This window comes from Lathyrus oleraceus, chromosome 4, assembly GCF_024323335.1.
Source record: "Lathyrus oleraceus cultivar Zhongwan6 chromosome 4, CAAS_Psat_ZW6_1.0, whole genome shotgun sequence".
In the NCBI taxonomy this organism is placed as follows: Eukaryota; Viridiplantae; Streptophyta; class Magnoliopsida; order Fabales; family Fabaceae; genus Lathyrus; species Lathyrus oleraceus.
The window spans coordinates 228,980,315-228,997,067 of NC_066582.1; the positions used below are offsets into that span (position 1 = coordinate 228,980,315).

The 16,753-nt window shown below is 35.6% G+C and overlaps 1 protein-coding gene across 3 annotated transcripts; it reads left to right on the forward strand.

Annotated features, from left to right (window-relative positions):
• The first annotated feature begins 6,153 nt into the window (after positions 1–6,153).
• LOC127074722 (cell cycle checkpoint protein RAD17) lies at positions 6,154–12,613 on the forward strand. 3 transcript variants are annotated; one of them, XM_051016065.1, is made up of 12 exons: positions 6,154–6,529; positions 6,713–6,770; positions 8,226–8,311; positions 8,397–8,444; positions 9,083–9,139; positions 9,484–9,586; positions 9,871–10,181; positions 10,271–10,625; positions 10,809–10,934; positions 11,064–11,262; positions 11,347–11,407; positions 12,040–12,613. In XM_051016065.1, the coding sequence occupies exons 1-12, from the start codon at positions 6,344–6,346 to the stop codon at positions 12,277–12,279; spliced, it is 1,830 nt and encodes a 609-aa protein (XP_050872022.1). In that variant the 5' UTR covers positions 6,154–6,343; the 3' UTR covers positions 12,280–12,613. The 3 variants fall into 3 exon arrangements, with proteins under 3 accessions (XP_050872022.1, XP_050872021.1, XP_050872023.1); XM_051016064.1 differs by having other exon boundaries at positions 6,155–6,529; positions 10,806–10,934; XM_051016066.1 differs by having other exon boundaries at positions 6,388–6,529; positions 6,713–6,760; positions 10,806–10,934.
• The last annotated feature ends 4,140 nt before the right edge of the window (positions 12,614–16,753 follow it).

The window sequence follows — 16,753 nt, forward strand, 5'->3', positions numbered from 1 at the left end:
ACTACGATGTCCTTCTTCAAGAATACTCTTCTTAAGTTCGATAACATCCGGAATACACACCCGATTACCAAATTTCAAAACATCATTCTCATCAACTCTGAATTCACCACCTTGACCTTGATTCACTAGAGTCAACTTATCAACCAAAAGCACATCGGATTTCTGACCCTCTCTGATCTCATCCAGAATACCACTTGTTAACTTCAACATTCCCAATTTAACACTATTGTGAGTACTCTCACACACCAAACTCAAGTCTCTAAACTGCTCAATTAAATCCAATTCCTTAACCATTAGCATAGACATATGTAATGATTTCCGACTCAATGCATCAGCCACTACGTTTGCTTTACCCGGATGGTAATTCAAACCAAAGTCATAATCCTTCAGAAACTCTAACCATCTTCTCTGTCTCATATTCAGCTCTTTCTGATCAAACAAATACTTTAAACTTTTATGGTCACTGAAAACCTCAAATCTTGACCCGTACAAGTAATGCCTCCATAACTTCAGAACAAACACCACAGCCGCCAACTCTAAATCGTGCGTCGGATAGTTCCTCTCATGAACTCTCAGCTGTCTTGAAGCATAAGCTATAACCTGCTTATTCTGCATCAACACGCCACCCAAACCCAACAATGAAGCATCACAGTAAACTTCAAATGATTCCGACGAACTCGGTAATATCAGAATAGGAGCAGTAGTTAACCTTCTCTTTAACTCTTAGAAACCTTCTTCACATTTTGAGTCCCAAACAAACGCTTGCCCTTTCCTAGTCAACATCGTCAATGGTGACGCCAACTTAGAAAATCCCTCAATGAACTTCCTATAATAACCAGCCAAACTAAGGAAACTTCGAATCTCAGCAACAGACTTCGGAGCTTCCCACTTAGATACCGCTTCTATCTTAGAAGGATCAACAACAACACCACCTCTTGAAATCACATGACCCAGAAAACTTACCTCTCCTAACCAAAATTCACACTTGGACAATTTAGCAAATAACTTCTTTTCTCGTAGAACTCCCAAAACCACTCTCAAATGTTCAGCATGCTCTTCTTCAGATTTCGAATACACCAAAATATCATCAATAAACACCACAACAAACTTGTCTAGGTACGGATGGAAAATCCTATTCATGTACTCCATAAATACTCCAGGCGCATTAGTCACACCAAAAGGCATTACAGAATACTCATAATGTCCATACCTTGTTCTGAAAGCAGTCTTCTGAATATCCTCGGTTTTCACACGGATCTGATGATACCCAGATCTCAAATCTATTTTGCTGAACACACTTGCACCAACCAACTGATCCATCAAATCATCAATCCTCGGCAAAGGATACCGATTCTTGATCGTCACTTTATTCAGTTGCCTGTAGTCCACACACAACCTCATAGTACCTTCTTTCTTCTTAACCAATAGCACTGGTGCACCCCACGGTGACACACTCGGACGAATAAATTTCTTATCCAACAGATCTTCCAACTGACTCTTCAATTCAGTTAACTCAACAGCAGACATACGGTACGGAGCCATCGATATCGGCCAAGTACCAGGTACCAAATCAATCGAGAACTCCACTTCGCGCTCTGGCGGTAATTCATTCACCTCTTCCGGAAACACATCAGGAAAATCACACACCACGGCTAGATCGCCAATCACCAGTTTATCTTTAGCCTCCAAAGTCGCTAACAGCATAAACAACTCTGCCCCATCAGCTACTTCCTCATTCACTTGCCTTGCTGATAGAAACAAACTCTTTCCCTCCTCAATCTCAGGAAAGACCACCGTCTTATCAAAACAATTGAGAGAAACTCGGTTAAACACCAACCAGTTCATACCCAGAATAACATCAATCTGCACTAGTGGAAGACACACTAGGTCCATCCCAAAGTCTCTACCAAAAATACTCAAAGGACAATTTAAACAAACCGAAGTAGTAGTCACTGAACCCTTCGCAGGAGTATCAATTACCATACTACCAAACATCTCAGATATCTCTAACTTAAGTTTCACAGCACAATCCAAAGATATAAAGGAATGAGTCGCACCTGTGTCAATAATAGCTACAAGAGGAAAGCCATTAATATAACACGTACCTCGAATAAGTCTGTCCTCACTGGAGGTTTGAGTTCCGGTCAATGCGAACACCTTCCCCGTCTGAGATTTCTTTGGCTTCTGACACTGACTTCCAATATGCCCTTCTTCGCCACAATTAAAACAGATCATTTCCTTGTGCTTGCAATCAGCTATTGCATGACCAGTCTTACCACAACGAAAACATCTCTTTACTTCAGCAGTGCATACATTACTCTTATGACCAGCCTGACCACATTTGAAGCAAACTATACCAGCAGGAGCACCTCCCCTACTGGTCCTCTGAGCCGGAGCAGCTCCTTGTTTCCCTCTTCCCACTGGAGCATCATACGGCTTTCCACGGTTTTGATGTTGCTTGCCCCTGCGATCACTGACAATCTTGTAATGAGCATTATTGTCTTCTTCAAATATCCTGCAGCTATCAACCAATTCAGTAAAAATGCGTATCTTCTGATACCCAACAACCTTCTTAATTTCAGAGCGCAGTCCATTTTCAAACTTGATGCACTTTGAAAATTCAGCACCAGCACCAGTGTAATGAGGATAAAATTTGGACAGCTCCACAAATTTCGCAGCATAATCAGTGACAGACATGTTTCCTTGCTTCAGCTCAAGGAACTCAATTTCCTTCTTACCACGGACATCTTCCGGATAATACTTCCTCATGAATTCCCTGCGGAATACATCCCAAGTAATGACTTCACCTGCCACGGTCAACCTCTCGTGAGTCTCTAGCCACCAGTCATCAGCTTCGACTGCTAGCATGTGAGTACCATACCGAACCTTCTGAGCTGGAGTGCAATCCATAACACGGAAGATTCTCTCAATCTCTTTCAACCATCCCAAGGCTGCATCTGGATCATGCTTCCCTTTAAACACCGGCGGATTCTCTCTCTGAAAAGTCGCCAAGCTACGTGATCCAGCATCACCACCAGCATTTGGCAAGTTCTGCACAACTTGTGCCATCGCTTGCATTGCGGCAGCCATTGCAGCGTCATTCCTTCCAGCCATTTCAACTTATCAATACAACACAACTTAAAGTTAGATTAGTAACAATACACAATTGTTAGACAGTAACGACACGACAACTGGCCGGACAGACCGACCTGCTCTGATACCACTAATGTAACACCCTTCTAAAATACCCCAATTATTTAATAAAAACAACAAATATATATCAGAGTAATTATGCACCAAGGGTGTCACACAACTACTTCACACCATAATAACCGTCATGCTCTTTATTTAATCAAAATAAATATTTTCTTGCATAATTCGCAGCGGATAGAAAACAACTAACCATTCAAAACATATAACATATTACAGGTAAAAAGGTTCAACAACCAACAATAAAACAATTAAAACATCCCGTCCCGATGTTACATCTATCAGAGCACGACCCTCTAAGTAGACTACACTAGACTCCAAGCACTAGCTTCCACTCAACTTATTTGTTCGTTACCTGAAAAATAGTTGTAAGGGTGAGTTCCTCAATCGATATAATAAGCATTATAAATCATCATGTAATGCTAAGTAAATTCACGCATCTCATCACCCTAATCGTAACATACATCCAGTAACGACACATCAACTCAAACATCATACTTAATATCAACACAATTCCACTCCTCAATTAAATTAAATATCCATACAACAAGCCAACAAAATGCAACTCTAATGAGACTCGACTCGTCATGCATGTGGTACCATTCGGAGTAAAACTCCCAACTTAAAATCATTGCCATTTTATTGGGCATCAAGGCATAAGCCTTCAACTTTCAACTTAAAATTTGCCAATCCAGGCCAACGTGGTGTGAGCAAAGCTCCGACTTAATGCATATGAATGTACATGGCATACACGACTTTAAACTGTCGACAACATAATAATAATAGCAATACAACAATGTTTTCAACAACATCAACTTATAATCAACTTTGGCTCACCAAGCCTGCAACTCAGTATTTTCAACAACTTTCCGTACACGGAACAACTCAGCAACATACTTGTATCAACACTTCATAACATAAATCCAACAAAATTACTCATCACAATTAACTATAATAGGCCAATCACCAATTAGGTTCACAACATTAAAATATCAATTTTTCAAATTTCCAACAGTGTTAACCGGTTAACGCCCTGGGTTAACCGGTTAACGCAGGACAAAACACACTTTCTGGCAAAACGCAACAGTGTTAACCGGTTAACGCCCTGGGTTAACCGGTTAACGCAGGCAAAACAGCACATTTCCACAAAATATAACAGTGTTAACCGGTTAACGCCCTGGGTTAACCGGTTAACGCAGACAAAACAGCAGTTCCTGCGCTAACACAAGGCAGAATGCAGAGTTCTCCGCATTTTCCGCCGTTGGAGGACTTCCGGACCTCCGATTCAATTTCCGTAAAAAGCTATACGTTCGGGGGAACACGACTCACACAATTACGGACTCAATTACAGCTTTAATACAACTTATTCATCACAATATTTCAGCATTCAACATCCCAATTAGGGTCACTCCAACGGTTTATCACTACCCATGACATGTTAATCTATAATACCCATTAAACGACGATAAACCCCCCTTACCTGAGATAATCCGGCAATCTCTAAGCTTCAAGCTTTTCCGTTCTTCAACCTTTGCTCTCTAGCTCTTCCTCTTTGCCCTTTCTCCACTTTCCACTTTTCAGCCGCTTCTCTGTTTCACGTGAAAACTCTTTACCAAAAAAATGAAAACCCTTTTCTCTTATTCCAACTTATATATTTTCCACTAATTATTATTCCAAATAATAATAATAATAATAATCCAATAATTCAATTTATTTAATTAAATTAATAAATATATTATTAACTTAATTTAAATAATTCTCTTATTTTATTCGGGGTGTTACAGTATACATGAATAATATATATGATTTTTAATTTTGAATATAAGATTATCATCAACTATCTATTAATTAAAATAAACTATCATCAAATTCTTTAATATATTTTTTTTTCAAAAATTGTATTAGAAAATGACATATTTATAATTAGGGAATGCTAAAAAAAATTGAAAGCACCTCATTTTGCCACCTCATTCATTTCCCATTTTCTACTTTTAATTTTTAACTTTCTCACTCTTCATTTTCTCCTCTTAATTCAAATTTCAAATTTTCTCCACATTTATTTTTCCCACACTTCCTCACTTTCATTTTAATTTTCTCTCTCACAATTTTTTTCTATTTTTTTAAGTATAAATAACTTACTCTGAATCTCTTTTTAATTTAATGAAGAAGAACACGAAAAAATGTTGAATATTTGAAATACAAAATTTATTTAAAATAAAAATATAATTATTATATATAAAAAATATTTATAATTTATATGATTATTATTCGTTTTATAATTAAGTAACTCATTTGAAATTGACATGTGTATCTAAATACATTTTATACTATATTAAATTGGATAACAGTCAATAACAGTGCACACAACTAATTTTCTATTTCACAAGTCACTATGAGAACAATATTTTACTTTATTTTAGATGCAAATTTTTTTCTTTCTCCATTTCACGAGTATTTTTATACGATTATTTAATATAATTGAGTTTATACGATCATAATTTATTTTACAATTAAATTACATATTACAAATTGATATGTGTATCTAAAAATATTTTATATTGTATTAAATTGAATATCACTAAATAAAGGTGCAAACCACTAATTTTTCATTTCACATATCATTATCAAAACAATATCTATTTTATTTTAACCAACTTCTGTCTCTAATTGATAGATGAATTATTTATTTTCAAATGAGAATTTTTTTTTTTTTTTCAAATTCTTTTTTTCATTTCATATTTACACGTATTTCTAAATATATTTTATACGATATTAAATAAATTTATCCGTGCGGACGAGGATCTTACTAATTTTTATTTAAATTAAACTTTTTAAGATTCATTATTGTGAATTTTGGGTTGGGCCGAAGATGATGGAGCGAGTAGTTACATAAGCCCAATGAGAGGGACCCACCAGCATCCATGCCGAAGGCTTCTCGTCTAAGCCATTTCCCATTCCCACCAAAAAACACAAATTACTTTCTCATTTTGCCCTTCAAAACCCGCCATGTGATTTCCACGACCATGCCAAGCTCGTCGAACAATCCACGGTGTTCATGAATCTAACCTAATACGAAAAATCATCTCCAACTTCGCCCGTAACTTCACTCTTGTTGTGAAAACGGTTCTACGATATGCCAAAGCGTAACTGCGTCATTGTTCTCTCATCTGATGAGGAACAACATACTCCCAAAACTCGTTCATCTACTTCGACCCGTACAAATCCCAAGCCCAAGCCCAAGTCGAGTTCAACGGGCTCCATAGGAAGAAAGAGAGCCCGTGTTTCCAGCTCTGCGCCTCGTCTATCTAAGCTTCATGAGGTAATAATATCAATCAATCTATGGACTATAGTTATTCATTTTATTGAATCGTTCCTGTTTTTGATTGGTAGTTACTTCCATTTGCGTGACGTGTTTGGTACCTTAGTTCTATCTGCATTTTTTAAATAAAAAATGACTAAAAGGGGAGAATATCATATGATTAGTGACTTTGTTTGATTGCAGATAAACTTGTTTGATGATGATTTCAATGAAGTGTTTACTAGGTCAAAGGTATTCGCTGGTATGCTGTTTCTGTGTTTTCTTTTTGTTAAACATGAATCTTTACTTTTATATGAACTTGGAAACTTCGTTATCAAGTATATATTTAGTAACGATTATTTATTATTAAGGGTAGTAGTGGCTACGTTGACTGATGGTTCATGGACTTCTCTGCCCAAGGTGGAGCTTAATGCTTTTGGGTATTTTTGCAATTTCTCCATATGAAACACGAACACCAAACACCAAACACGACACTGGCATGCCGACACCGGTAATAGTTTGAAAAAATGAATAAATTGAATGTAATCACAAATGTTGGTGTCGGTGTCACTGTCGGTGTCGGTGTCACTGTCGGTGTCGGTGCTACTTAGATTTCTCCTCATTTGGAAGCTTTTTTTGATTCTCACTCTTTCTTGACCAGACTAAATATATGTTTGGTTTACCTTTAAAAACTTGACCATAAGTGAATCAATGCTGGTTCAAACATAAATCGCGACACCTTCCTTCGTATCTGGCCACTGTCCACAGTTATCTGGCATTGTGCCATAGTGTTTGGCAAACCCTTTGTTGATGCATAGCACAGCTCAGATTATGTTTATTACTGTATCGGTATCCTGCCATTTCATAGCGATGTCAACCATTTCATACCTTTGTGTTGTGCTCTTTATTCACACTTCACAGCCTTTTTATTTGCCTCCTTTTTTCCCGTCCAACTTCTTAGTCTCAGTTTTCCATCACACATCTTATTGTTTTGGTTTTTTTTATTCATGTCTTTTTGGACTTCATTCTTAAGTGGCATTAAAGTGATGAGATGGATATGCTCAGGTCTCTTAAACATGTGATTTTGAGCCGAACAAAGCTAACATCAAAGCTCATAAATAATCAAAGGCAAGCCACCTTCACAACTCACATTTGCCAAAGCATTCACACAAAAATTTGCTTACCGATAGACCAACAATTTAAAGAAGTAGCCACCATCTTGGAATCTACATGAAGCTCTATCTTGATTACACCTTGAGAACGAGCCAACTCCAAACCTTCTAACACGCTCCATAACTCTGCCACATAAGCAATGGAAGAGCCCAAGAGCTTGGAGAAGCCTCAAATCCAATTACCATTACTCCTGTAAGCCACCACTGCACCCAACACTACCATTCAATCCCTTGATTCAAGCGCATAGAAAATCATAGCTGGAGAGAAGTCTCCGCATTTTATGCTTCAGAATGAAGGATATGTTGGAAAGATAAAATATGTAGTATTTCAACGTGTCCTTTTCAGTTTGTTTTTACTTGCTAAGATATGGACTATATTGATTGTTGAAACCCTAAGATTTGTAAAACAGGCCTAAGTTGTTAAGCAACTTTTTGAACTAAATTTAAAAGATTACATTATGCTGTTTCCTCCAGTCATTATGCCTCTGAATCTTTGTCTTTGTTCCTTGATCTCACAAATCATAAGTGCTGAATGGATGTGCCAGGTACTCAACAGAACACTGCAGAGGAGCTATGGGTTGATAAATACAAGCCTCATTCACTGGAAGAGCTTTCTGTTCACAAGAAAAAGGTCAAATATCTCTTCCTCAAGTTCTTGATACTGGTTATATTAATGCTATCCTGTTTTCACTTTTCCCTGTTTGTTTTATTTTCAGGTTGAAGAAGTTAAGACATGGTTTGAAGAAAGGATGAAACCTTCAAAGGTAATTAATATAGGAAAACTACTATAATAATGTTAATCAATTTATTTGTGTCTTATCATTATTCCATTGGTTTTCACCCATTATAGAATTTATATCCTTCTAGAGATTGTTATTCACCTATATCTATAGACATGCAAAATAATGTTTAGACAAATTAAGGATAAGCTATATCATGGTCGAATTATCAATATTTAAGAATGTTTGATTCTTTGATTTCCAATGTCGTTGTGGAAGATTTTGTTAATTATCTTTAATAATATGTTATTATATAAAAATGATTTTGATTTTTAGGTAATAGATTCTTAATTTTTCCATAATTAGCTTCCCCCATGCACTATCATTGTATAAACATTATTACAACTATTATAAGAAATAAACATCTGTTTACAACAAAGTAGACAAGACAGGATAATTTTTCATGTCGCTGAAAGAAGAGAACATCGTCATTTATTAGTTGTTGGTTTACTAATTCTCCCAACTCCCAAGTATTTACTTAGTTATGGAGTTGAAATTTCTAGAGAAAATTTTCTCTCCGTTCAAGGTTATACTGATACAAGTGAATGTAAGTTTTTCCCTGCACTTTGTGTGCGTGTGCGTGTCTGTAATATGAGCTTATTTTTTCTTTCCTTTGTTTACAGGGTGTCTACAGAAATAACGTTCTTGTTGTCAGTGGGCAGGCAGGAGTTGGAAAATCTGTATGTTGCTCTTCCATTATCTTCTAAACTCTTAACACCATTTAGAAATGATAATGATCGGTACCTTCAAGATCAAGTGGCTTGGTGTCAGTAATTTTCCTTTTATGTCCGTTTGTAGATGCTTCTGTATTTTTACTCTTAGTTTCTTTCACAAAGATTTTAATTCAGTCATCCTAGAATTTCTACTTTTCACTTTTGTAGACTCTGCTTTATCTAAAAAAATGTTTAAAAGGCTTTTTAGTTATAATATAACATCGTCACGAAGAACCACATCTTAACACACTTTACTTTGTTAGGAATACCCATTGATTGACATTGAAGAATTTCTTCTTTTGATTCCATAGGCTGCTATTAATGTAATTGCTTCTCATTTGGGTGCGATGGTATGTGGATGGAACACACCTACACCTGTAATTTGGCAAGAGCATCTTTATAACTCTGGAACAGGTGAGCCATGCCTGTATGCTCTTGATGAAATAGTTATGACAAGCTTCACTCTCAGTCCCATTAGGCCCTCCTATTGAATAATCTGTTTTTACTGTTAAATGATGAGAGTCCTTGAGGATTTATTGTCCATATGAGTCAATGACTACGTCCATTGTGTTTACGGTCCAAATGAGAAAATGCATAAAATAATTTTTTTAGGAAAAACTCTGAATAGTCGAAGTTTGTAACTTCCTTGTTGTTAGTCGTGACTGTTTATTTCTTATATATTTTTGATTGATTGACAGCGACAAAATACACTTCCAAGTTGGATGAATTTGTTAGTTTTGTTGAGAGAATACGGAAATATGGATTAATACCAAATTCCTTTACCGGGGAGTCAAAGCCTTCCATCATATTTTTAATAGACGATCTTCCCATGATGCATAGTAAAGCTGCTTTAGGAAGACTTAAAGATTGCTTGCACCTTTTGGTGCACACAACTCAAATACCCACAGCCATATTGGTGACAGATTATGGCAATGCTGATTCAGCTGATTATAATGCACGATCCGTTGAAGAACTTAAAACATCTCTAGAACGTTCTGGGGCTTGTAAGGTTACTACTACCTTGAAGAATTCTTCTGGTTCTCGATTTCATGTTATAATAGAATACTTATGCCTAAATTTAATTGGTGAAACTTTCAGGTTGCATTCAATCCAATTACAGTCAATTCTATTAAGAAGGTACTTTCTAGAATATGTCAAATTGAGCAGTGTGATGTGACTGCTGACCATGTTGATCTAATAGCAAAAGCAAGTGGAGGTGACATCAGACATGCAATTACTTCTCTACAGTTTTTCTGTGTGAACCCATATCAAGTGCATTCTTTGTCTCTATCAACTCGCACTCCTCATGCATTAAAAGAGGAAAGAAATAAACCCATTGAATTAGATGATGGATCTTCCTTGTACTTTGGCAGAGATGAGACACTGTCTTTATTTCACGCCTTAGGGAAGTTTTTGCATAATAAGAGGGAGACTGAAGTTGCAGCAGAATATGGTACTGGTTTGTAAATGATTTATACAAATTTAAAATTCAGATATTGTCTTGCTATGTGGGGGGGGGGGGGGGGGGGGGGGGGGGGGGGGGGGGGGAAACAGCAATGGAAATAAGTTTAAGTTGAGTATAAAGATAATTTTATCCTGCACCATTTTAATTATAGTTCATTCTCTTACACAGTAGACCAAAACAGCTTTCTCATACAAGAAAGATTTTCAAGATTACCTTTAAAAATGGATGTCCCAGAGAAGATTCTTTGTCAAAGCCATGTGCAACCTGGTCCAGTTGCTGATTTTCTGCACGAAAATGGTATTTCCTTTCATCCTGCTGTTAGTTTTCTTTGTGAAAAATTTATTATAGTGAAGATATTTTTTTCTCTTTTTAAAATTTTACTAAATCCAATATAGTGATTTTCTAATTCTTGTTAATATCTTGCAGTTTTAGATTTTTTGAATGATGAGGCAGTAGAGGATGCATGGATTTTGTCTTCATATCTAGGTGATGCTGACATTCTTCTTGCTAAGCTTCGGGGTATGCTATCTAGTTATAATGAGGCAGAGAGTATTTTACAGTCAGCTGCTGCGTCAATTGCTGTTCGTGGGGTGCTGTTTGGAAATTCTCAGCCAATTTCTTCCAGGTAATCACTTATATGCGTGCAGTCTTCTCTGCAAAGCAAAACTTTATATTTCTCTGTAATATTTTTATCAGTTCGCTTTTACAGGTGGCATGCAATTCGACGACCAAAACTCTGGCAGGTTCAGAAAGAATCATCATACCACAAGGTAAAAACTCATTATGGCTCTTCCTGTAATGTTTTATTATCCTGCGATGTTGCAATTTCTATTTCATGTAGGTAATTTGAAATGATACATTTGAGTTAAACTTTGGAGAGAGAAAAGGACTAGAGAGCATTAATGAAAATATTTTATAGGTTTCCTTTATTAATGCTCTTTTCTGTCTACAATGCTTTTTCTGTCTACAATGCAGGGTAGCCTTATCATTAGAAAAATAAAGTATCTCATTTTCTAGCTTGGCTATGATTATGCAACTAAGGATTTTGTAGGCAAATGTAAATTGGTTTCATAATTACTCCATCCGTTTAGAAATGACTGTCGTTAAGGTTTTTGCACACAGATTATAGAGTATAATAATATTATCACAAGACATTACACTTTTACTAAATTAATCTTATAAATATGTTGGAAGTAGTGTGCAGAGTAATAATTAAAAGACACAATTGGAAAAATAACAATCATTTCCACATTGAAAAGTGAGAATGACACTCATTTTGAAATAATTTTTTTGCTAAAACGACATTCATTTTGAAACGGCGGTAGTACCGATTACCTTGTAAATTGCGTATGTTTCTCGTTACTCTTAACATTTGACTTCTAAATGTGATATTTTATTGTAGAGTGAGATGTTTAGACAGAGAATCCCTGCTTGTAATCAGCTGAGTTCTTATCATATGTCAGTTATGGCCACAGAATACATACCTATGTTTAAATTGCTTGGAGATAGGGTTGGCAGTGGATATAATGAACTAGATCAGGAATCAGTGCAGAACATGGATATGGAAGATTTCGATACTGACAAAATGAGTTTAGATGGTGAAGCAATGGAGATTTCCGATGATGACATAGAAGACTGGTAGTCAGTAACATGTATTGTACAACCTCTTCAGTTAGCAGACCTTCCTTTAGTGTTTTGTAATTTCTGTTATAGACAGTTATTTGCTCTTTTTATCTTCAGTGTTGATTAAGGCTGTAGTGTTTCTTAGGGAATGGCATGTTTTTGTGTGAATATAGGAGTTTCTCTGATGCATGCTTGATTAGAAGTCAAATTGTAGTTGGTGTTCTGAGATCTTGATGGAATTATGGGTTTGGGACACAAGTGCTCAATGAGATGTGTTGCTGTAAATACCAACTTTGTTACTGGAGAATCTCATCAAATATCTAGAAATGTGTCGGAACTAACTTTGTTTTGTTTCCCGAGAATCTTATACCACTATTTTGTTTTGTAATTCAATTTGTCTGGTTTTTAAAATACATCAAATAGAGGGCTAAATTCACTATTAGTTTGCGGTAAGGCCGACCCACTTGTTTAGAGGTTTAAAATGCATTTTATTGTGTGACCTTAAAAAGAAAAGTAACATAAGATATAGAAAAGTAAAATATATCTTGCTAAACCAAGTATCAAAAACTTGTGATATTGAAGATATGAGGTTCCAACTTAACCAGTTAGCTAATAATATTCTTGGTTTTTAGACCGACTTTGGTTCGCACTTGTAAATCACTCTAACTTTTGAAAGGCCAAAAAGAAATATATATATATATATATATATATATATATATATATATATATATATATATATATATTATATATATATATATATATATATATATATATATATATATATATATATATATATATATATATATATATATATATATATAAAATGAATTAAAGACGTATGGAATGCCTAGAAGACAGTTTACAACCAAATATCAGAAAAAGTAACATCATACTGACGTAGCAAAATTGCACTAAAATAAATCGACACCAAAAAGCTAAAAATAGAAACATCGCTCCAATTCAAAACAGCCATAAAAAAACCTTCAATATATCATCTTCACGCCACTCATGATCCTAATATAGACCACAACTAAAGCCCAAAAATATAACTAACTAGCTTTTACATCTGCACCATGCCAAGTATGATACACTAGTCGATAAAATCAATCTGTGTTTTATAAAACAAATGTTAGTGCGTGAGACATTTTTAGTGAGGAGAGAAAATAAAGAAACAAAGATTACTATTATTGAATGTTATGAAAAACTGAATTACAAAGTATCTATTTATATACAACTAATTGATTTAACTACTAAGTAACAAACCCTAACCCTAACTAACTTTGGATTGAGCTTGGGTTACACAACTTGGATTATACTCTCAACATGTCCCCTTATAATCCAAGTTACTGAGCACTAGTTAATCATAATCGATCTGAACTATTCCTAACTTCTTTCTCAAATCTAGGAATTTGTCGATCTTCAATCCTTTGGTGAAAGTGTCAGCCAACTGTGCTTCAATCGAACAACGCCTTACTTCAAGTTCACGCTAGTTTCCCTTTTCCCTTAAGAATGAAACCTAACTTTGATGTGCTTACTTCTCCCATGCAGAACTGAATTCTTTGCAAGATTAATACCTGACTTGTTGTCGATCTGCAACATCAGAGGTTTCTTCACTTCGACTTCCATCTCTTCCAGCATAAATCCGATCCAAATTGCTTGACACACATCATAGGATCTTGCTATATATGCAGTCTCACATGATGATAATGACACCACTAGTTGCTTCGAGCACCATAAGATTGAAGCACCAAAAAATTGAAAGAAATAATCAGTTGTGCTTCTTCGTGCTTGCTTGTCTCCACACCAATAAGCATCTGAATAGTAAGTAATCTCAACTTCTTTGCTTTTAGAATCTCGTGGAAATAGAATTCCATAGTTTGTCGATCCTTTTAATTATCTCAGGATTCTTCTTGCAGCCTTCATGTGTGACACACTTGGTTCACTCACGTATCTGCTCACTAATATGACTAAGAAACCTATATCAAGTCGATTGTTGCACACATACCTCAGAGATCTGAAAATTTGTTTGGACATAGTGACATCAACTTTGTCTTCCTCTCCAGCTTCAAATTCGGTTCGACAGGTGAGGATGCAGGATCCGAGTCTTCCATTTCGAATCTCTTGAGTATCTCTTTGACATACTTTCTTTGATGTAGCAAGATGCGTTGCTTATACATTTGAAATTCCATGCCTAGGAGTACGACAACTTTCCCAGATTCGACATTTCAAATTCCTTCTTCATCAACTCTTTGAACTTTGATAAATTCTCCAAGCTATTTCCAGTTACTAATAAGTCATCGACATATAAGCAAATGATTCTTATATCTTGTGTCACAACCTAAACATAGACACCATACTTAGATATCCATTTGACGAATCCCAATTCAACCAAGTATGAGTTTATCTTCTTCTTCCATGCCCTAAGTTCATGCTTGAGGCCATATAATACTTTGTGCAATATGTATACTTTCCTTTCTTCCTCCTGTATCACAAACCTAGGATATTGTGTGACATATACCTCTTCATCTAGAGGACTATTCAAAAATGTTCATTTCACATCTAAGTGGAATATCGGCCAACCTTGCTTATATGTCAATGCTACAACTAATCAAACAAACTTTAATCTTGCCACTAGTTCATATACTTCAGAGTAGTCGAGTCTTCCTCTTTGAAGAAATCCTCGAGCTACTAATCTTGCCTTGTGTCTTGCAATCGACCCATCGGGATTATGCTTCAGTTTGAACATCCACTTTACTTTGATAACTTTTGTGTGTGCTGACAATTTGATTAGCTCCCATCCCATGTATTATTTCTTTCGATCGCTTGCAACTCTTCGACCATAGCTAACTTCCATTATTTATTCTTTAAATCCTCGCTATAGTTGATTGATTCAGCATCTGTAAGTAAAGCAAAATGAACCAAATCTCCATCTGATGTGATTTCATCATCACCAACCACTTCACAGTTTTAAAGCCTTGCAAAATGCTAATATTTAGGCAACAATTGAACACTTAAGAAAAGTGAGACCGACTCCTGTCCTTCACACCCTACTTGATCTCGTGTTATAATTTATGTTCTAACTAAATTATCTTTTGTTGGAATTCTATTATGGAGCATTCTTCAAACCAAACACAATACTTTTGAGGTATCGCCTTATACCAAACCTTTAACCAATTATGACTAGAACATGGTTAGTTGTCTAACAATAACCTCATGTACATCTCTTTCACCGAATACTCATTTGATTTTTTCCTAGCATCTAACTTTAATTGATAGATAGCATTCCACCAACTTGAGGCTCCACCAATCCCCGGACTCAGAACCTCATCAGTTAACACATAACTTTTAACCAATACGTAATATCATATACCCATTTCTTTTAAATTTAACTTTCTACCCCACTTTCTTAATAATGCGCTATTGAAAATCCTCAAGTTTCTAATCCTCAACCCTCTTCTTCAACTGGCCTACACATCTTTTCTCATTTAAACCAACTATTTTTTGTTGCTTCCTCGCAAACCCCCATAAATTCTTTTTAAAGATAGATTCAAATTTAGAAACGATGTATGTCAGAGTCTTGAAAAATGAGAGGAAGTAAATCAAAATCACATATAGAATTTATTTTAAGATTATAACTCGGTCTCCAATGGATAAATGTTTGTTCTTATTACAAAGTTAATGTTTGTTCTTATTACAAAGTTAACTGTTAGGCCGTTATTAGACTTTATGACTTTGTTATTCTGTTAGGCTGATATTTGGCTTTAGAGAATTTGTTAGTTTCAGCCCAATTGCTTTTAGGCTGATATCACATATATCACGTGGCTTTCATAATGTAATTAGATCAACATTCATTCAATTGATTCATTCATTTCCTGTCCAATAGGTCTCCTTCATTCTACCACATGATATTATAGTGGTCCAAATCGATATGCTCGTGATACCATGATAGAATTAGAGTTTGACCTAACCCATCCTTACAAAACTGGCTTATAAGGTGAGAGATATCACTCTATATAAACCCTTTGTGAGTTTTATTTTTAACCAATGTGTGACTTGGATTTTTCCCAAAACACCCTCCCACGTCCAACACTATTGGGCTTGACACGTGAATATAAACGGTGGATGATCCAAATTACCGATATGTAGGACTTGGTTTTTCTAATATCGGCCCAATAAGCCTCTTTCATTCTACACGTAATATTTCTTTCATTTATGCAATCACGACTTCAATGTTTTAATCACCTAATTTCAAGTATTTTTTCGATTTGACTTTGTCCCAATTGGGAAACCAAGATATTTAGAGGCAAAATACCTAATTTTTAAATTTAGAAAAAAATGTTGCCTTTACAATCCAGTATTGAAGGACATTGATTCGAAAAACCTGGCTCTTTTGGACATTTACTTTCAATCCGAACATTGCTTTGAAAAGAAGGAAAATTGACTTTATCTACCGAACATTGGTCCACCTTTACTCACTTATAATCATGATGTCT

Bases quoted from the DNA above. Each gene is read 5' to 3' on its own strand.
- LOC127074722 (XM_051016064.1), top strand. From the start codon at position 6,344: ATGCCAAAGCGTAACTGCGTCATTGTTCTCTCATCTGATGAGGAACAA. The intron at 10,182-10,270 runs GTTACTACTACC...TGAAACTTTCAG, and splicing joins AACGTTCTGGGGCTTGTAAG to GTTGCATTCAATCCAATTAC. The intron at 11,408-12,039 runs GTAAAAACTCAT...ATTTTATTGTAG, and splicing joins AAGAATCATCATACCACAAG to AGTGAGATGTTTAGACAGAG.